Below are 21,245 nucleotides of genomic sequence, written 5' to 3'. Positions count from 1 at the left end.
CAGCTTGGCTGTCGCTGTGTTTCTGGATGCTCCGTTGGGGTTGTGCTTCTTCCTGCTGCCGGTTTTTGAGGCCTGGAGTCCCTTGTTTGTTGTCCCGACCATTGCTCTTTGCATATCTCGTGTTTCTGCCTTGCAGTGTGATGTGCTGTGTATTTGTGTGCTCCCTGGTGTTGGTAGCTCCCGCTTTTGCTCCGTCGCGCACTTGGGTGCTTCTTGTGTGCCATGTGTGCTAGCCTGGAGGATTGTGCGGAGGATTGCGTTTCAGTGCAGACTCCCTTGGTTTCCTGGCCGTGTTTGCGACTCTGGTCCTGGTTTCTACGTTTGTTGTACCTTTGGCTTGGGTGCTATTGCGAGGTGGATCTGCACTGCGGTCTTCTCCTTGTGCTTCGGGCTGTGCTCTTTCTTCTTCGGTCTGGTGTTGCCTTCTTGGCTGCCTGGGGCTCTCCGTCGGGGTGGGCCTTGTTCTTTGTGGTGTCCCATCCTCCCCTCCAGGTTTTCGGGGGCTGCGGCCTTAGTGTTCCTGTGGGTACTCTGCATTTCCCCGTTCTTTGGGGGGGTAAGGGGGGGGTGTATTTGTGGCTCCCTCTCCTCCTTTTTGCTGCGGTCCCTCTCTGGGTTTCTCGCTCCTGGCCTGGCCTTGGCCTTGCCTGTGTCTCTAGGGTGGTGTTCTGGGCTCCCCGTACCTTTGTGGGTCTCTGCCTGTGGCTTTTGCTGGATTGTGGTGCCTGTGGCTGCGGTGCCGGGTTGTTGTTTCTGTCTTCCTGCTGCTGTTCTGCCTCTCCTGGTCCCTTTCCGTGTTGGCCTGCGCATCTGCGTGGTTCTTCGTGTTGTGCATGTTTGTGCTGCTTTTCACCCTGTTTGTCCGCTGGCCCTGTCGTTCGGACTTGGAGCTGGTGATCCTTGGCCTTGCCCTGGGACTGGGACTGGTTGTTGCGGTCCTGGCTTCTGTGGTTTTGTTGCCTGTGGCCTTTCCTCCCTAGGGTTGGCTTCTCTCCTAGGTGGGGTCTCCCGCGTGTATTTCCGGCTGGGGTTGGCTGCCTCTTTTTCTGCTTACCTGGGCTCCTCTGGCGCTGTGTTGCTGGTCTGGCCTCCTTTCGGGGTCTGTCTCCCTTGCCGGTGTGCTTGGGTTGCTCTGGTCGCTCCTCTCTGGTACTCGCTGCTGCATGGGGTTCTGGGTGGCTCGTCTGCTCTGGTGCCTTGGTGGATTTTGGCTTCCCCTGGGGTGTCTTGTGTTCGTCGTGTCTGTTGGATGTGCTTCTTCCTTTGGCCTTTCCTCCCTGCTTCTTCTGGTCTCGTCTGGTGTCCTTGATGCTGCTGGGTGGACATTGTTTGCTGCCTGGATGGATTCCCCTGGTGCTGTTTGCCTCCACTGGGTCTCTTCTGGCCTGCCGTGTTTTTTTCTCTGGCTTGGCTTGCTGTGGTGCGGGGGGTGTTGTCCCCCTTTCCCTTTCTGGTGGTTCTTTTTGCCGGAGTTGTGCCTCCGCTTTCCCTGTACTCCTATCCAGGGGCCGTGTTAAGGTCTTCCTGGTCTGCAGGCTTGCGGTTGCTTCTGCTCCCTGTTGGCTCCTGTTCTTGGCTGATCTGCTGGGTTGTTGGGTGTGACCTGCTTGGGGTTGCCTAGTTGCGCTCTTTCTGCGGTCCTGGCCTGCCTTATAGGGCTGTTTTGGTTTGTTGGGTGGCCTTACACATCTGTGCGGATGTCTTGTCTGCCTGTGGGGTAGCTGGTCCCTCTGCTTTCGAGTTCCAGTCCCTTGTGGGTGTGATGTGTTCCTGCCGTTGTGGCGTCTTGGTTCTGCATCTGTCATCCACTCCAGTTTCCCTGCTTCCATCCTCGTAGGGTTCGTTTGGGGGCCGCCGGGGCTGTGTGCTCTCTGGCCTGTGCTCTGCTGGGGCCTTCACTTCTTTGGCCTTCCCGTGGTTTTTTGGGTTGGGCCTTCGGGTCCTTTGGGTCGTGCGGGTTGCTTGGCTTTGGCTTTGGCTCCCTGGATGGGTCCTCAGTTGCCGTTTTTGCCCTGGGGGGTTCGTCACCTGCGAGTGCACTTCCTTGGGTCGTGCCGGGCTTCCTCGCTGGCTTCTGTTTGCTTCTGTGTTCCCTCTCCCCAGGTGGGTTGGGGTTCCGTGCTGTGCTGTTTGGGCCTGTCCCGCTCCTTTGGGTCCTCTGGGGGTTGTTGGCCCTCGGTCTCACTAGCCTATGTGTTTTTTGCCTCGACCCTCTGCTACAGCTGTTTGGGGTCTTCTCTGCCTGGCATGTCTTTTGTTGGGCTTGGCTGTGGTTGGTGTTAGCCCCCTTTGGGTTCCCTTGCTTGGTCTTGGGTTCCCTGGGTCTTTTGTCCGTCTGGTTGCTCTACTTCTCTGTTGTAAGGGTGTGCCTTCTTCGGGCTGTTGCTTCCTGCTCCGTTTTCCTCCGGTTGGCTGGGGCTGTGTTCTGGGGTTCCTGTGGTTCCTCCTGTTCCCTTTTCCTCCTTGTTGTTCCGGGTCTCTTTGTCCTGGTTGGTTGCCCTTGTTGGTTTTTGCTGCTCGGGTTTCATGGAGGTGCTGGGTCCTTTGGTGCCTTGGGTTTCCCTCTTTTCCTGTCCGTGGGCTCTGTCTCGCCTTCCGGGCTGGTTGCTGGTGGTCTGTCTGCTGTTGCTGGCCCTTTTCTGTTCGGCCTGCTGCTCTTTTGAGTGTTTCCGGAGGTTTTTTCCTCTGGTCTCTCTGGGGTCATGTCTTTTGCTTCCCTTCTCTTCTGGGTTGGTCCTAGCCTTGGTGGGCTTCTCGGCCCCCTCTTTCCCGGGGCCGGCTTTGGTTGTTGTTGGTTGGGTCTTTGCGTTCCTCTGGCCCTCTTGTCCCCTGGGTGTTTCTTTTTCTGTCCGGGGCCAGGGTTTGGCTGGCATGGGTTCTCTGTACCTGGGTTTGGCTTCTGTTTCCCGGTTCTGGCTTCCTGGCATGGTGGGTCTTGGCCTATTTTTTTTCCTTTGGGTGGCCTCCTTGCTGTTGTTTCTTCTTGCCTCGGTTGGCTTGTGTGTCCATCCTCTCCCCTTCTCTGGTTGGCTGTGGGGTGTTCCTGCTTGGGCTGGTTGCCCTCTATGGTGGTCGTTCTGGTCCTCTGGATGTTCTCCCGTTGTTTTGTTGGGTGCGTCCTGGTTTGGTGTGGCTCCTTGTCGGGGGCCCTGCTTGGGGTTTTTGCCAGTTCTGCCTTTTGCTTCCTGCGGTTTCAGCCTTGGTGTGTTTCCTGAGTTGGCTTCTGTTTGGTTTGGGAAGGCCGGCTTTTCTGCTTTGGTATTCTCCACATAGTTCTGAATGGGACGAGGACATAAGGGACCTGGGGGTAAATGCTCCATTACTTACCGTAATCTTCATTACTCCGGGTCCTGTTGTCCTCGTCCCATTCATACGCCCCGCCCTCCCTCCCGGACGGCCGGACGGCCTTCCTGTTTTGGGCTTGGTTGTTCAGGGAGACTGCTGGGTAAGTACCCCTTATGTACTCCAGGAGGGAGGGGCGGGGTTAGTGTCCCAGCATTCTTTTGATCCTTTTTCTGTCGGGAGATGGTTATCTCCACATAGTTATGATAGGACGAGGACAACGGGACCCGGAGTAATGAAGATTACCGGTAAGTAATAGAGCATTCTTATCAGACACATTTGCAATTGTCCTAAATATTCAGAAACCCAAGGCAAAAATGATCTCTTATTTTTCATCTCATGCAGTAATTGTATTGTAACAGTAAGAAAATCAGTGCCTGGTGCATGAAGTGATGCATGCAGCGATGTAGGAAACAGTCCAAGGGGCCATTTTGTTAAAATAGTACAGCAAGCCAAATGAATATTAAATCCACAAATTGTGAATTTCAAATGAGATTTTCAAATAACCATTCTAAATAGCGATTTGGAAAATGTATGTACAAAGCATTTGAAAACATCAAAAAGTGACAAAAAAGAGCAAACTGCACCTGCAATTTACCACGACGTGTAGGCAGGCGGTAACCAGGTGCATACTATACAATGAGATCCAAAATGTAAAACAACTTTTCAAAACGACTATCCTCTATGCCACAGTGAAACAGAAACAAATATTGTGAGCACAGCAGAGGAGAAGAGGGCCAGGGAGAGATTTTTCAAGCAGAGCATTACACTCTTTGTGGAAACAAAGCAGTAAGTGCAGGGCATGTACATGTTTAGCAGTCTAGTTATCTTAGCCCTTGTTGTAGGTCTACAACATTCAGACAAACACCGGGGAGTTCTCACAAGCCCATCTACTCTGCTCACTACATCCGATAGCTGCCAATCCACTAAAGCGAAGGTTGGTGGTAAATCCCAGAGTGCCCCATTCAGGAATCTCTTGGATGCTCGGTTATACAGAATTCATACATTATTAGCCTGTCCAAGATTTTCAGGTGAAACGTCCCTCATGCCACAGGCTCAGTGCATGCCTGACACATATTGATCTGTTGACCACCACCATAACCACCACCACCACCTCCAAAAAACTGAATACATCCACAGTGACAGCCAACAATCCCTGGGAATACAAGTGGCGTGCAATGCCGAGTGCTGTGTCACTGACACGTGGCACGAAATCCAAGGAGAACAGCAATAATTACACAAATCAAGAGTAAATCTGATCTGACTCTACAGGCTCAAATGCTGATTGGTATCATGCCCCGGCACGTTTATATCAGGAGAAAAAAAAACGGTATTTTGAAATCAACGCAATAGAGAGACGCATTAAAAAAATATACATATTGCTTCTTATAGTAAGAAGTTATTACCAATGATTCGACGATTGAAGTAATCAGGCAGCATTCTTTCACAAACAGCAACAAGCAGCCAAAAGGCTTCTTCTTCGTTGGCATACAGAAGCAGCACAGATGTCAGGATGTTCATTGCCTGTACAAATGCAAAAGAGGAGATTCAAACAAACAATCAATCAATTGCCACGCCATGCATCGGTTACTGCGCACACAGCTGTGAAATAATGTACTAGGAAAAAATAACTTTCTTGTATCTTCTGTACTCTTTTATCCAGAGAGGCCATCTTCATTTGAACATTCACTTTATATATAAACAGGGACTTCGGTACAAACGCATGACATCATTCGAAAATAAATCACATGAAACAATGTGTTCCGATATAAATATTGCTTATGTGTTTCTGGTGCATCCTAATGCAACTTTTCCATATTAATTTCCTAAAAGTTAAGAACATTCTGATGAATATGAACTCTTCTGTAAATCCAAAAATGGTCATGTTGAGGCGAAACGGAGTTGGAGGGAAACTTTTGTAGGCAGCAGGAGTAGCTCCCTGGACTCAGCTACATATCTCCTTATGTAACATCAGGGTGCTGAGCAATTTTAAGAGATCGCACGTCAGCTGAATATACTCTTAGTACAGATGTAGCCCTGAATTTTGTAAATATCTGCGCTAGCCATCAAACATTATATGTGCATTATTCTATGCATTATCATAATGATGTGCTGTTTTGCGTGAGTGCACCAAGAAACAGGATTCTGCGAGTCATTGTGCAGGATAAATAATACAAATGCAAATAAACAGGCATATGCAACCATGTATATTATTTTAACAGCCAAGAAAGGTCCCGATGTTTGACAAGAGAACATATTATGTACTTGCCATATTTTCCCACAATTTGACGCTTGCTCCAACCTTAGCTCAAAAGCATAAGCGTGCCTTAATAAAAGGGTGATGGTAATTGAGATCAGACCGTGGAAGAACCCATATTAACACAATAGAAAATAGAACAGTAATTACCCAAAGAAATGGCAGCTAATCACCATTCCATTCCCCAGCAAGGCAATCCCGTTCCAATTACTAATCTAAAATACCCGTGGAGTGGTATCATTGGACAACCAGAGTATGTCTTCTAGAGCTCCACAAACTGCAGTGGTGCTCCATCAATAGCATACATCAAGTTATAGATGCTAGAGTATACCCAATTCTTGGCTGTATCAGAGTTGTAGGTCTCAATTCTAGATGGGCAAGGCCATCAGCCTTGACAGCAAGAGTAAAATCATAATTAACTTCCATTGGCTTGAGAACAAGGATACATATATATTCTTAACAGATGGGGCACATCGGACTACATCAGATAAGCAATTAATAAAATATAATTTGCAGTAGTGCAATTTTGCTCTCCCCAGCTCACAGTGCTACATTTCCATTCTTTCTCTAATCCTTTGTTCCAAGGGCTTGATCGAAGGGGTAAATCTAAAGGACGAGGTATGCCATCTCCGCCTTGCGCTTCTTTCTAACCTGATCAGCTATGTTAGTGTTGCCTCTATCTAACTTTTAAGCAGTACTTAATTTGTAAAAGAATAAGTGTCAGTCCAAAGTTTTACTCAAAAGCCCACAGCGGGCACTACAGAATGTAAGGTGTGCCAAATACCTAAGCCGCCTACTCTTGATTCCACCTCATACCTCCTTCATCCACCACCATCCACTCCCTGCCCCCTTATTTCACTCTTCCAGGTTCTTTTTCATCCCTGCTTTTTTCCTTTGTCACCATGTTTTTGTTTTTCTCCTCCTTTCTCAATTTGTATTTTTCAATCATAGCTCTGGGTCAAAGTCTGATGAGGAAAGGAAAATGCTACTTACCAGTATGCATCTGTTCTTGGCATGTAGAGCTGCAGATTTCTACACTTTGCATAAGATCGCCACCTGATGTTGGGCTCGGATGATTGCATGTTGTTGTCGTCTTGGAAGAAGTCTTTGTAGTCACGAGATAGGTGACTCCTCCCTTGGACGATAGTGTGCATGGGCATCTTCTCCATCCTTAGAATGTTTTTCGCTATGATGGGAAATGACGGAGTCAATAAAAAGAAAGAAAGGATGTCCATTCGTGTATGTCTAATTAAGATAAAACTGGAACAGATACAGGTCCCGGGGAGGCGGGAGGGCATGTAGAAATCTGCAGCTCTACATGCCAAGAACAGATGCATACTGGTGAGTAGCATTTTCTGTTCGAGGCATATAAGCTGCAGAATCTGCACTTTGCATCGTTTGTGCAGCAGTGTCTCCCCAAGCGGTGGTCACCTGTGTCTGTTGCAGTAGTTTGAAAGAGTTAAGGACAGCTTGGCCTACTGCAGTTTGCTGCTTGGCTTGCACATCAACACAATAGTGTTTAGTGAAGGTGTGTGTTGTAGACCATGATGCTGCCTTGCAGATGTGTTCTAGGGGGATGTTTCCTTAGAATGCCATGGAGGCTCCTAGTTTGCGTGTGGAGTGTGCTCTAGGAGGAACTGTTAATGTGTGTTTTGCTTTGTGATAGCATATTTGTATACATTTAACAATGAAAGCTACAAATAGTTGCTTTGTTTTGCGAAAGGACTTGGTCCTATCGATGTAATAAAGAAGAGCTCTTTTGACATCTAGTGTGTGTAAAGCTCTCTCTGCTACAGACTCTGGGTTTTGAAAAAAAAACCACTGGTAACTCAACAGATTGGTTTAGATGAAAAGGAGTAATTACTTGAGGAAGGAATTCAGGATTAGTTCCTTAGAACCACCTTGTTACGGTGTAATTGTAAGAATGGTTCTTGTATAGTGAAAGCTTGAATCTCACTAACTCTTCTAAGAGAGGTAATAGCAACGAGGAAAGCTGTTTTCCATGTGAGAAATTGTAGTTCGCATTTGTTTAAAGGTTCAAAAGGGGGTCCCATGAGCCTGGTAAGAACAATGTTTAGGTTCCACACTGGAGAGGATGGTAACCTAGGAGGAATAATTCTTTTTAATCCTTCCATAAAAGCTTTTATTGCTGGTACTCTAAACAATGACATATGTTGTCTGTTTTGTAGATATGCGGCAATGGCTGCAAGATGTAAACATATATATGAATAAGCCAGATTACATCTTTGTAAATGGAAAAGGTAACAGATAATATTTTGGATGGAAGCATCTAAAAGGATCAATTTGATTATTATTGCAGTAAATGGCAAATCCTTTCCATTTAGCAGCATAGCAAGCTCTAGTAGTAGGCTTCTTTAATGATATTCATACAGTCTGGTAGCAGGTTAAGGTAACCAAACTCTAAGACTTCAGGAGCCAGATCATCAGATTCAGTTGACCTGGATCTGGATGCCTGATGTCTCCATGGTTCTGCATTAGCATGGATGGTGTCAGACAGTTTTTGGTGTGGAACTAGAGAGAGTTCTAGCAGTGTGGTAAACCACAGTTGGCGTGCCCATGTGGGAGCTACCAGGATCAGTTTGAGAGACTGTTGTCTGAGCTTGTGTACCACTAGTGGTATTAGTGGGGTTGGCGGAAAAGCGTACGCAAATCTGCCTGACCAGTTTATCCATATCGCATTGCCCTTGGACAACGGGTGTGGAAACCTGGCGGCGAAGGTTGGGCATTTTGCGTTTTCGTGTGTGGCAAACAGGTCTATGTTTGGATGACCCCACTTGTGAAAGAATGGTTGGAGAACTTGCAGATGTAGTTCCCATTTGTGAATCTGTTGTGTCTGTCAACTTAACAGATCGGCTATCTGATTGTGAACTCCTGGGAGGTGTTCTGCAAGCAGATATATCTTTTGTGGAATGGCCCATCTCCAAATGTTTTGTGCGAGCTGAGACAGTTACAGGGAATGTGTGCCTCCTTGTTTTTGTATGTAGTACATGGCTGTCATTTTGTCCGTCCGGATTAAGACAGCTTTGTTCCGTATGTGTACTTGGAAGGACTTCAGTGCCAGGAAAATCACCAGCAACTCTAGGTGATTGATGTGGAGCACCTTTTGTTGAGTGGTCCATCTTCCCTGAGTTGTGTGGTGGAGCAGATGTGCTCCCCATCCTGTTAGGGATCCGGCTGTTATCAGTACTATCTGTGGAACAGGCTCGAGGAACGTCCGCTCTCTGGACAAGTTTTTGGTGTTCCACCACTGCAGAGAGCGATGTGTGCGGCTGTCCACCAACACCAGGTCTGTTAGTTGTTCTTGTGCCTGATTCCACTGATGTGCTAGACATTCCTGCAATGGGGGCATTTGCATATGGTAAAATAAAAATGCAAGATGCCATCATGCCTATTAATTGCATGAACACTCTGGAGAGAGTGTTGGTTTTGAAACCTTGTGACTAAGGCTTGAATGCTCTGTATTCTGGACTGGGATAAGCTAGAGCTGTATTGGGGTTTATGGTAGCCCCTAGGTATTGATGTACATGAGAGGGCTGTAGATGTGACTTGGTGTGGTTTATTGTAAACCCCAAGTTGTGTCTGAATTGTGTGAGATGTATGTTGAACACACTGGTTGAATGACTTGGCTTTTGTGAGCCAATCGTCTAAGTATAGGAAGACATGGATATGTTGTCTTCTGAGATGTGCTGCTACTACTGCTAGGCACTTTGTGAACACTCTTGGTGCAGTTGTGACCCCGAATGGAATTACTTTGAATTGATAGTGTTGAGATACTTCCTGTGGGAAGGATGTATGGGAATGTGAAAGTAGGCGTCTTTGAGGTCTAGTGTAGTGAGGAAATCGCCTTATTGCAATAATGGGAGCCCTTGTTGTAAAGTGACCATGTGAAAATGATCAGAGTGTATATACCGATTGAGAGGCCTTAAATCTAGAATTGGTCTTAGTGTTCCATCCTTTTTGGGTATTAGGAAGTAGAGTGAGTAGACCCCTGTTCCTTGATGTTGCAAAGGAACTAGCTCTATTGCATCTTTTTGCAGCAATGAGAGAACCTCTTGTTGGAGCAGCGTTAGATGTTCTGTGGACATTGGACGCTGACTGGGTGGTATATTTGGAGGGGTAGCTGTAAGCTCTAGGCAGTAACCATACGGGATAATCTATTTTACCCACTTGTCCGTTGTGATGGAATTCCAGACATGAAGGAACTGTGTTAATCTCACCCCTACATGAGTGGTATGCTGTTGAGGGAGCTGAAGGAAGTCACTGTTTAGTGGTGGAAGAGGATCGATTGTTGTTGTTACCTCAACCTCAACCTCTTCCCTTATTGTTATTACCTCTGTAGCCCCCTCTAAAGTATCCTTTATTAGAGGATGCTTGTGTATTTGTCTTAAAGGAAGCTGAGTTGTGTGCTCTAGCTTGTTTGGAGCCTCCTCTGTAGAAGGAGCGACGAAAGGAGCCTCTCGTTTGGGTGGACTGCAGAGCTCCCATAGACATGGCTGTGTCAGTGTCTTTTTTCATTTTTTCAAGAGCTGTGTCTACATCTGGACCAAACAACTGTTGCTGGTTGAATGGTTGATTTAAGATAGTAGTCTGTACCTCTTGCTTAAATCCTGAAATGCGTAGCCACGCGTGACGTCTAAGGAGGACACTGGTGTTTATTGCCCTGGATCAGTGTCTGCTACATCTAGTGCACATTAAATAGAGGCATTTGATATAAGCTTACCCTCTTGTATGAGGACATCTGCTTGTGCCTTATATTGGTCAGGTAGATGTTGTAAGAGCTGCTCTAGCTCATCATAGTGAGCCCTGTCGTATCTTGCAAGGAGGGCCTGTGTGTTAGCAATGCGCCATGCATTGCTAGCTTGGGCAGCTATTCTTTTCCCTGAAGCATCTATGATCTTTGATTCTTTATCAGGAGGTGTGTTAGGGGGCACGGCAGCCCGGATCGCTCAGGCCGACACAGAGACGGGAAAAGAACGACAATTCCCGTGAGCCCCGGCATGCAGCACACGCAGGACGCTGCGTCAGGACCCCGCGACCCACCTGATGCGGAAGTCCTGAAATGGCGAGGCAAGGGGTAGAACGCTGCCGATTATTCTTTTCTGATGATTCTTTGGTGGCCGTTCTTTGTGCATTTTGTCTGGTAAGGGTGCCTTTGGCACCGCTTAATTCTCATACGTTCTGCCTGGATTGTTGGACTTTTATCCGTTCTTTGCTGTTGGCCGCGCATCCCTCAGCGGGAGTACTTCATGTTTAAAGATGTACCCTAGGCTGGGAGCACTTCTACACTCTCCTGACGCTCTCTCTATTGCTTCAGGGTTTGCATCATTATTCTTAGGTTTACCTGACTTACCATACCTCTTCCACTAATCTTATGGAGATGGGAAGCATTCTTTATTGTAACTTGGTAGTCACCTTTCCCTGCGTTGACGAACTCTTCCCTGATTGCTTAATGAGTTCATGCGAGGGAAAGTTTATCTTATCCCACCTTTCCCTGCGTTGGCAAACTCTTTCCTGATTGGTTAAAGAGTTCATGCAAGGGAAAGTTTATTGAAGCTAGGATACTAGAGGTTTCCCAAGCAAACTTTGATCAATTGCATTGGAAAACGCTTGTTGGAGTGACGTAACTCTACACGTGTTGTGCTGGATTTTCATTGGAGTACTTTCGTGAATTGTTCTATGAATCAGAGTATACTTCAGTGAACCATTGGATATTACTGCTCTTCATTTATTCAGCTTGCTGTTTTCTTTGTCCTCCACAGGGGTGTTACAGATATAGTATCTTATTGGGCACTGGTGTGTTCCCCGCATTCTCAGGTATACATGGAGAGTAGTATAATGTCTTATGATGACCTTATTTAGAACAGGATTGTTTTAATGTATCATTATGTTATTTCAGAAATGTGAATGAATAGAGGGTACACGCTCAACACCCCTGTTAGCAGGACATTGTTATTTACCTTTACAGGTTAGTGAAGTATGGGTATTAAGGTTCAGTAAGATAAAGATAGAAGAGGCAGAGGAGATTCTAAATAATTCTTCTTCTTTATGTATTACCACAGGTCTCCCTCCCTGCTGTCCCCATCCTTTCCTTCCCCCGCTTAACCACCCTTTAGTCTGTGTATGGTTATGATCCAGACTTGGGGCTGTTGAGAGGTGGACCCCTAGAGCATCGATTTGATCCGGAGGATACTTTCAGGCCTGGGACAGAATAATCGGGCCAAGAATAGATTTATCGTCCTGGTCGAGTTGATTCTATGATGGCCACGTTAGATGATGTAATGGCAGCTCTTGCATCACTTCAGGTAGAACTTACAGTGTCACGTAATGAAACTGTTGCACTTCAAGCAAGAGTAGACAGAATGCAAAGCAATCCATTTGAATTGGCAATCCCACACAACCTACAACTAGCTCTATGGTAGTGGAAATTCCAACTCCTATACCTCTAGCCCCACCAGAGAAATTTTTAGGGGACATTGACAAGGTACAGGTGTTTCTATCCCAGATTCTATTCCACTTTATTTGCAAGCCCAAAGTGTTTTCCACCAATAAGGCCAGAGTTTCTTTTCAAATCTCATATCTAAGGGGTGTTGCAGCTCAATGGGCAGTCCCGACGGTGAGAAGAAATGATCCAATGCTTCACGATTGGTAAACTTTTAAGAAGGAGTTTGAAAAAACATTTGATCGCAAAGCTGACACCTTTTCAGCTGATAAGGAATTACTAGAGCTCAAACAAGGGAGCAAGGATCTCTTAAGCTATTTAAACACCTTCCAAAGATTGGTCGCGGAAACACAATGGCCTGAAAGCAATCAGCGATCTTCTATCAAGGCCTCAGAGAAGACCTAAAAAATGTGATTGCACAAGTGGACCCTCAGCCTCAGACATGAACAGCGCTAATTGAATTAACAATGAGATTGGATCATCGCTTACGGGAACGCAGAGGAATTGGTAAAAAGACAGAAAGACACCCTGTTCGTTTTGATAGAACGGGATCCCTGGAACCTGGTATATCTTCCCAAGATCCTATGGAGATCGGGTCAATCCGTGCACCATTGACTGTGGACGAAAGAGACCATAGGAGAAAAAATGGTTTATGTTTATACTGTGGGAAGAAGGGCCACTATCTGAGGGAGTGTCCAATAAAACCCAAATTTAATCGTACACGCCTGAATGCTGCCATAGTGAATACTTCTAAGTCATCGTCGGAAAACGAATAAGCTCGATGGCTGGAGAAGGGGAATTTTTGAGTGTACTGAGTATCCCTTCCCTCAAAAAGGAACATTTTTTCATACCTATCGTACTGCACGTTAACCAAGAACAGGGTACTACACAAGCAATAGTGGACTCTGGGGCTACCGGTTGTTTTATGGATTTTACAGAAGCTCAACGCTTAGGGATATAATTGGTTACCAAACTAATCCCAGAAGTGATGTTTGCAGTAGACGGCAAACAATTGGAATCCGGTCCCATCCGCCAAGCCACGGACCCCTGAATTGTAGAGTGCGCACAAGGACATCAAGAACTCCTATCGTTTAACATAATCCAAACTCCATTTTATGGAGTAATATTGGGATTACCTTGGCTATCCACCCACACCCCAGAAATTGATTGGACACAGAAAACTGTGAAAATAAATTCCAAATACTGTCAGGAAATTTGCTGGAGACCCCTTGCTTCGTTTAGTGAAAGACCTCTACACATTTGCACTGCTGTGGAAAAAGAAGTGGAATTACCTTCCTGTTATCAACAGTTTTAGGATGTATTCAATGATCTGAAAGCAGAAGAACTACCTCCCCACAGGCCCTACGATTATAGGATTGATTTGAAGCCAGGTTCAGTGGTACCTTGTGGCAGGGTTTACGCCTTAACCAAGTCTGAGAACCTACATCTACGCCAATACTTGGATAAGTATTTGGATTTGGGGTTTATTCGTCCATCATGTTCTCCTGCGGCATCCCCTTTATTCTTTATTCCCAAAGCTAATGGAGAGCTAAGAACATGCATAGACTTACGTGCATTAAATAACATCACTATACGCAATCAATGTCAGCTACCGCTTATTTCGGTTCTCTTAGAACAAGTTAAGGGAGCGGTGATTTACACTAAACTGGATCTTCGTGGGGCCTATCACCTGATGCGAATGCGTCCAGGTGACGAATGGAAAACTGCATTTAAAACAAGGTATGGATTGTATGAATACCTAGTAATGTCTTTCGGCCTATGCAATGCGCCGGCAGAGGTCCAATTCTTCTTGAATGACGTCCTTAGGGAATACCTGGATCAGATAGTCATTGTATACATCTATATCCTGATGTATTCAACTCAAGAAAAGGATCATGTAAGACAAGTGAGCTTGATCTTACAGGCACTGCGTAAACATCATCTTTTTTGTAAGATAAGTAAATGCAAATTCATTGTAACCACGGTGGATTTTTTGGGGATCACTTTGACTCCGGCAGGTCAGGAAATGTCGGAGCGTAAGGTAAAATCAATCACTGAATGGCCAAGCCCCAAGAATGCCAAAGACATTCAATGTTTCATGGGATTTGCTCATTTTTATAGGCGTTTTATATCCCAGTTTTCCAACAAAGCTGCACCACTTACTCGACTTATAAAGAAAAACGTACAGTTTCAATGGACATCCGAAACCCAAAAGGCTTTTGATGTGCTGAAAGAAGCGTTCATAACTGCTCCCATTTTAGTGCATGCCAATCCCCGGTTGCCATTTATCCTAGAAGCGGATGCTTCTGATGTGGTGATAGGAGTAGTACTTTCACAGCAGGATATCACCACAGGACAGATGCATCCTGTTGAGTTTATGTTCTAAGAAATTGAATAAAGCCGAACAGAATTACACAATCACCGAAAAGGAGTTGCTTGAAATCAAAGAAGCCTTTGTAGAATGGAGGCATTGGCTGTTGGGAGCAAGACATACAGTCACAGTGTACACGGAAGACCGCAACCTCCAATTCCTGAAGACAGCTCGCCAGCTTACTCCATGGTTACTTCGGTGGATGACATTCTTCGAAGAGTATGACTTTATAGTGACTTTCCGTCCCGGAAGTCTGAATAAGAAGGCGGATGCTTTATCCAGACATGAATCCACTGCAGTACCCTGGTCGCATCCCGAGAGAACGATCCTCAATCCACACAAGGTTATTGGCATGGTGCATACTGACAAATTCTTACAAGATGTGAGGAGAGGACTTCATACCTTTCAATGGCGGGATTGGTTGAAACATCACCCAGAATGGATAAGAAAACAGGTAGTGGTGATGAAAGGAAAACAAGTTCTAATACCCACGGTGCAATTAAGACGTTTAGTCTTTCAATGGTGCCACAAGGATCCGAGTGCAGGTCATCATGGCAGGGGAAAGATTTGTGAAAAGATTCTATGGCAGTTTTGGTGGCCCTCTCTCAGAAAAGACATTCCTGAATGGATCAACCTATTTACGATTTGCGCTCAAACCAAGACCCTACCAGGAAAGCCTCGTGGTCTGTTGCAACCTTTACCTACCCCGGAAGTACCCTGGGAAATGTTCTCTTTGGATTTCATAGCGGGGCTTCCAGCCGACAAAGGACATACCGTGATTCTGGTTGTCATAGACTATCTTACGAAATGGGACATTTTGTGGCTTGCAAAACCATTCCCTCAGCGGGTCAACTAGCCACTATGCTAATGGAGCATGTGGTGAGATTGCATAGATTTACCAAAGGAGATCGTATCCGACGGGTACCCAATTTACAGCCAAGTTCTGGAAGGTGTGGTGTTCCTCTTTACATATCTCATCAGCCCTGTCTACTAGCTTTCACCCCCAGACCGATGAGTAGACAGAAAGACTGAACTGTACCTTGAAACAGTATTTAAGAAGTTATGTTGACTATAATACAGACATCTGGGTGGAGTGGCTCTGGTTAGCGGACATCGCATATAACAATGCCCAACACAGTTCCACGAAACATACTCCATTCTATAGCACATACGGTTTTCACCCTAGGTTCATTCCATTCAGTGGTCCTGGCAGGTGTGATCAGATTCCCGAAGTTCAGGAAAGAATAGCAGATACAAGGGGTTTTGCAACAAACAAGGAAACATTTGCTTATTTCCAAAATACAGTATAAGAGACACGCTGACAAACATCATAGGACAGGGCCGGCGGATAGGAAGGGGGATTTAGTGTGGCTATCTACACGTAATATCCGGTTCAAGAGATACAGTGTGTTCAATCCCAGGTACCTTGGTCCCTACAAGGCCAAAAAGGGTTCAGGGGAGAATGCTGCAGCCTGAAGCACATCTGTCAGGAGGTTAGTCCTGACTACCACTAAAGGGAGCTCAAGGCCCAATACCTCGGCTGCCCTTCACACCACCAGAGCGTAGGATACTTTCCTCCTCTGTAGCCACAGTAGAGGGAAAAAGCATGCCGAGGTCTGGGGAAGTGTCCAGGCCACTGGCGTCACATAGGTCCTCCCTCCAGTCTGATTCTTCCAGCTGGTCTGCTAAAGGGTCCAGTGACCCCTCCCAGTCCTCATCACTACATTCTGGGCAATAGGGAAAACCACGGATGAACAGGGGAACACAGGTACCCAATGTCGTTCTGGCTCCGGGTTCACCTCGGGGGTGAGGATGGGGACAGTGCAGGCCGGGGGCACGGCCAACACCAGAGGCGTTGTCGCCGGGGAGGTCGCTTGAGATTATCTGGCATCGATCAGGATTCAGGCCTGGATCCACAGGAGCCTTCTAGCACCGGGCCGCAGTCGCCGGCATCGAAGGCCCAGGGCCCCAACCGGCTCTGCAGGACCCCAAGGCGTGCCAGCAGAGTTGGGATGTCCAAAGACGAGTTGGAGGGCCTCATAGAATTTGTAGAGTTTGGCAGGGGACCATCCGGCTGCAAGAAACAGGGGAGGCGCGGAGTCGTCTCTGAAGACGGTGCCTTAGAGCAACAATGCTCCAAATCCCACGTCACATCAGCCACACACAGGGAGAAGGCGAAGAGCACTGGTGCTTCTTCACTGCCTTTTTTTGGGACCTACACAAAGACCTTGAAGACTTGGATTGCGACGTGGGGGAGGGGAGGGGGGGAGAGTGGGAGGGAGACAGAAAGACAAGACTGGAAAACAGCTACACAATGCTTCCTGAGAGTAGAAGTAGAGGTTATTGCCCACTACAGGAAATCAAGGGCAACAGTCCAAGAACTAATGCCACCAACTGAGGAGGACTGCCAGTAAACGAAGAATAAACAGCAGGTGATGGTCCATCATGAAGAAGAAGAAAAAGCAGACCGCCAGAGTGAAACAAAAAGGCTAGCGGCGACTAAGGGCAACAAATAGTTGATGTAGACAATCACACATTGTCCAATCCATGGAGGCCTGATAAACAGGTGAGAAACCTGACCAATGCTAACTGGAAACTTTATAAACAGATAATAAACCAAACTAAAGCTCTAGATGACAACTGGGTGTACAGAGTATATGGGGAACAAACCAAAGGAAGGGGGAGAAGCCCTCAACACTGGAGGACAGTGCATAAGCAGCATGGATACGTAGTTGGACAGAAGATACGATATGTCCAAACAAAAGAAATGAAATACCCTATCAAAAACTGGGAGCTAATGGAACCTCTCCCAAAGGGAGGCGGGAAAAAGGAGAAAGTTCTCCGCCGCATAGAAAAAAGGACAACATGAAAGGTGGGAGTAGCATACAGAGCAGTGAGGAAGAGAACAGTATCTCCACCTAAGAGGAGAACGGAAGATATGGGAAAGAAAGGGGACCTAGCTTCCTGTGAAAGCAGGATACCAAGACATGGACCCAACAACCAAAGGGACTGGTCCCAGGGGAAGAGAACTGAAAAGAACATCAGATGCAACAGCTACCCCAGGGGTGCAATGGCACATATGTATAAACCCCCACCCCCTGCAGGAAGCATGTGTAGCGGATATGACGCACTTAGGCAGGTAGGAACACCTAAAAGTTAAAACAGATACAAAGAACACCAAACTCATGAAGATTAACAGCAGCAGGGACACGATAAAGTAGAAAAATGCCTTCACAAAACGCGGTACCCAGCCAAAGGTCTGCCTACCTATTGTACAATTTAAACCCATAAGGAAACAGGGAGAAGAGAAAAGATGCAGTCGAAGTCCCTATAAGGGATACTAAGTGCATAGGTAGCTCAAAAGATTTCTCTAAGGCATACAAACTAAGGTCCCCAAAAAACAGGGAACAAGGCTATAGTGGATCCACAAAATGTACCAGACTAGCCGATGCAGAGTAAGTACTCGGGAAGAAAAAATAAGTGGCAAAAGGAAGCTGTATGAACAGGTCACCACAAGACCGCAAAGTAATATATATTCCAGAAGACTGGAAACCAAATCTGTCACTGACAGAATAATGAAAATGAAAAGCACCAGCAGCAAGCAGGAACACCACACAGGGTGTAACCCTAGAAAGAAGTACTCCACCCTATGAAAGCCGATAGAAGCTGATACAAGGGGAAACAATTTGTCCCGATATCCTATTACAAAAACAGATCAAGATATTGCACCACCATGACCATCTCTGACCCGGCGTAAAGCTGAGTCGGAATGCACACCAAAATGGGAGGCACCATGAAAGGGCATGTCAACCAAAGAAGTTTGCACAGCCTCCGAAAACCTTGAAGTATGCAACTATGCACGCCGACATAGGTCTATGGAAAGGGCCACAGCCAGCCAACAGAATCTGTGGTATTCATACTACAGTGGATGCTAAGCGTGGCAGCTTGTTGCCCATCTCGAACCAGTGGAACAAGAGCATTCCGGGCTTCCTCCGGAAGGAAGGGCAAGAGGAATCACACGGAGTACAACAAGGTGTGGAAGAAAAGGGTAAGGAAACAAGAAGTGCTCACAGATCACAGGGCAGAGCTAGAAGAAGAGAAAATATGCCTACCACAAGTGTCAAATTTCTTGGCCTCCAGTTCCGGAGGTACAGGAGGGATTAAATCAATAATTTGGGTGGCTAAAGCAGCTTGTACCACCAAGTACATAGATGTCTAAGGAGACCAGAGGGATCCTCTGGGGCAGGGCGATATCTGTGAGAAATAGAGCAATCCACAGGGATCCCTGCCTCAGGCTTAGCCCAAGCACCCAACAGGACATTAAAAAGACAGTCACTATAAGGAGGACATGCTCTATGTTAGACTAGTTAGGATGTCGAAGGCTAAGTAAATGGTTGACAATTCCACAGAAGGAAGTTGTAAGTCCAGTACATCCGAAACCCTATCGAGCATGTCCGTCAGAGCAGAACTCACCTCTGTAACCAGGGGGAGACAGAAGGCTGGAGAAGATTCTAAGCCGCTGGAGAAGATTCTAAGCCACTGGCGTTGTAGTGTATCGATTTAGATTCCGTATGAATTTCTCGATTCATGCCCTTATATAGGTACAATTCACATTGCCCTTATATAGGCATAGAAATCCAGTTCTTATTTAGGCATAGTCCATGCTACCCAAATACAGACATGCCTCCTTACATCCGTTCATCTACGTTACAACAAGTTCCTGGAAAACTAGACTCTTAAGCCTTTAGGACTTCCCCTTGCTTGAATATTGATTTCTCCAAGAACTCATTTATTATGCATGAACATCTATTCCTTAGGGCAGGGGTCTCCAAACCGGTCCTTGAGGGCCGGATCCATGCCAGATTTTTAAAATTACTACATGTATCTCAATGGGGATATCCAAAAAATCTGGCATGGATCCGGCCCTCCAGGACCGGTTTGGAGACCCCTGCCTTAGGGGTTCATTAATGACGTTCATATGCCCTACTTTACGTCAACACTGGCATTCTAAACACCCTCAAGGTATAAATATATATTCACTTGCAAGGCACGGTGCAGTTCAGCTACCTACTTCAATTCAATTAGAACATTTGTAAAGCGCACTACTTACCCGTAAAGGTCTCAAGGGCCTGAGGGGGGATGGGGGGGATGGAGGAGTGCTGCTACTGCTCGAAGAGCCAGGTCTTGAGGAGTCTTCTGAAGGTAAGCAGGTCCTAGGTCTGCCGTAGGGGGATGGGGAGGGTGTTCCAGGTCTTGGCGGCGAGGTGGGAGAACGATCTGCCGCCGGAGGTCGCTCTTCGGATGCGGAGGACTGTGGCGAGGGTGAGGTCGGCAGAGAAGAGCTGGCGGTTGGGGGTGTGGAAGCTGAGTCGTCTGTTAAGGTATGTTGGTCCGGTGTTGGGAGTGCCTTGTGTGCGTGGGTGAGGAGCTTGAAGATGATCCTTTTGTTGACGGGGAGCCAGTGCAGGTCTCCCAGGTGGGGTGTGATGTGGCTGCGGCGAGGGATGTCGAGGATCAGGCGTGCAGAGGTGTTTTGAATGCGTTTAAGTTGTTTCAGGAGTTTAGCCGAGGCTCCTGCGTAGAAGGTGCTTCAGTCCAACTTGCTGCAGACGAGGGCCTGGGTGATTGTTCTTATTTCGGTGGGGATGCACCTGTAGGTCTTGCGGAGCATGTGGAGGTTGTTGAAGCATAATTACGAGACGTCCTTGACCTGCTTTGTCATGGAGAGGGTAGAGTCGAGGATGAACCCTAGGTTGTGTCCGTGGTCGGTGGGTGTTGGAGCTGTTCCCAGTGCAGTCGGCCACCAGGAGTCGCCCCAGGCCGAGAGGGTGGATCAGAGGATGAGGACTTCAGTCTTGTATGAGTTCAGATTCAGTTGGCCGGTCTTCATCCACTCAGCGACTGCTTTCATTCCTTCTTGGAGGTTGGTTTTGGCGGTGAGGGAGAGGATCAGCTGGGTGTCGTCGGTGTAGGAGATAATGTTGAGGTTGTGCAGTCAGGCGACGTGGGCGAGAGGGCCATGTAGATGTTGAACAGTGTTGGGCTGAGGGACGAGCCCTGGGGTACGCTGCGGATGATCTTGGTGACTTCAGAGTGGAAAGGGGGGAGGCGAACGCTCTGGGTTCTACCGGAGAGGAAGGAGATGGTCCAGTCCAGGGCCTTCTCTTGGATCCCAGCGTCGTGAAGGCGTGTGCGTAGGCAGACTGTGTCGAAGACTGCTAACAGGTCCAGGAGGATGAGGGCCGAAGTTTCTCCCTTGTTTAACAGGGCTCTGATGTCATCGGTGGCAGCGATGAGGACAGTTTCGCTGCTGTGGTTGCTGCAGAACCCGGACTGGGATGGTCAAGGATGCTGTTTTCCTCGAGGTAGTGGGTCAGTTGTCTGTTGACAGTCTTCTCGATGACCTTTGCCGGGAATGGGAGCAGGGAGATGGGCCGGAAGTTCTTGAGGTCCTTGGGGTCAGCCTTGGGCTTCTTGAGTAAGGCATTAATCTCCGTGTGCTTCCAGCTCTCCGGGAAGGTCGCCGTCTCGAAGGAGATGTGGATGGCCTTCCGGAGGTGGGGGTTCAATGGTGGTGCTGGCTTTGTTGACGATGTGGTGTGGGCAAGGGTCTGACGGAGAACCGGAGTGGATGGTGTTCATGATTTTGAAGGTGTCCTTGTCGTTTATGTTGGTCCAGGAGAGCAGGAGGTCGTTGTGGCTGGTGGCGGTAGGGGGCGGAGGTCTCGGTGGCTGACGGGTCGGTCGTGGCGTTGAAGCTGTCGTGGATGTCTGCGATCTTGCGATGGAAGAAGGTGGCAAGGGAGTCACAGAGG

At 47.3% G+C, this 21,245-nt stretch overlaps 2 protein-coding genes across 2 annotated transcripts in view; both read right to left on the bottom strand.

The window, feature by feature from the left end:
- Positions 1-21,245, bottom strand: part of TBC1D8B (TBC1 domain family member 8B) — a 720,472-nt gene that overhangs the window by 402,173 nt on the left and 297,054 nt on the right. The window contains exon 8 of the mRNA XM_086967215.1: positions 4,749-4,866. Within this exon, the coding sequence (XP_086823341.1) occupies positions 4,749-4,866 (118 nt within the window). The remainder of the gene's footprint in view (positions 1-4,748; positions 4,867-21,245) is intronic.
- Positions 1,407-4,460, bottom strand: LOC147718623 (uncharacterized). The gene is made up of 2 exons (XM_086966752.1): positions 3,589-4,460; positions 1,407-3,350 (listed from the first exon to the last, which is right to left on the bottom strand). The coding sequence occupies exon 2, from the start codon at positions 3,318-3,320 to the stop codon at positions 2,280-2,282; it is 1,041 nt and encodes a 346-aa protein (XP_086822878.1). The 5' UTR covers positions 3,321-3,350; positions 3,589-4,460; the 3' UTR covers positions 1,407-2,279.

The sequence above is a fragment of the Lissotriton vulgaris genome, chromosome 4_1, assembly GCF_964263255.1.
Source record: "Lissotriton vulgaris chromosome 4_1, aLisVul1.2, whole genome shotgun sequence".
Lineage (NCBI taxonomy): Eukaryota > Metazoa > Chordata > Amphibia > Caudata > Salamandridae > Lissotriton > Lissotriton vulgaris.
This window is presented reverse-complemented; position numbering and strand designations above follow the sequence as displayed.

Bases quoted from the DNA above. Each gene is read 5' to 3' on its own strand.
- LOC147718623 (XM_086966752.1), bottom strand. From the start codon at position 3,320: ATGGAGCATTTACCCCCAGGTCCCTTATGTCCTCGTCCCATTCAGAAC.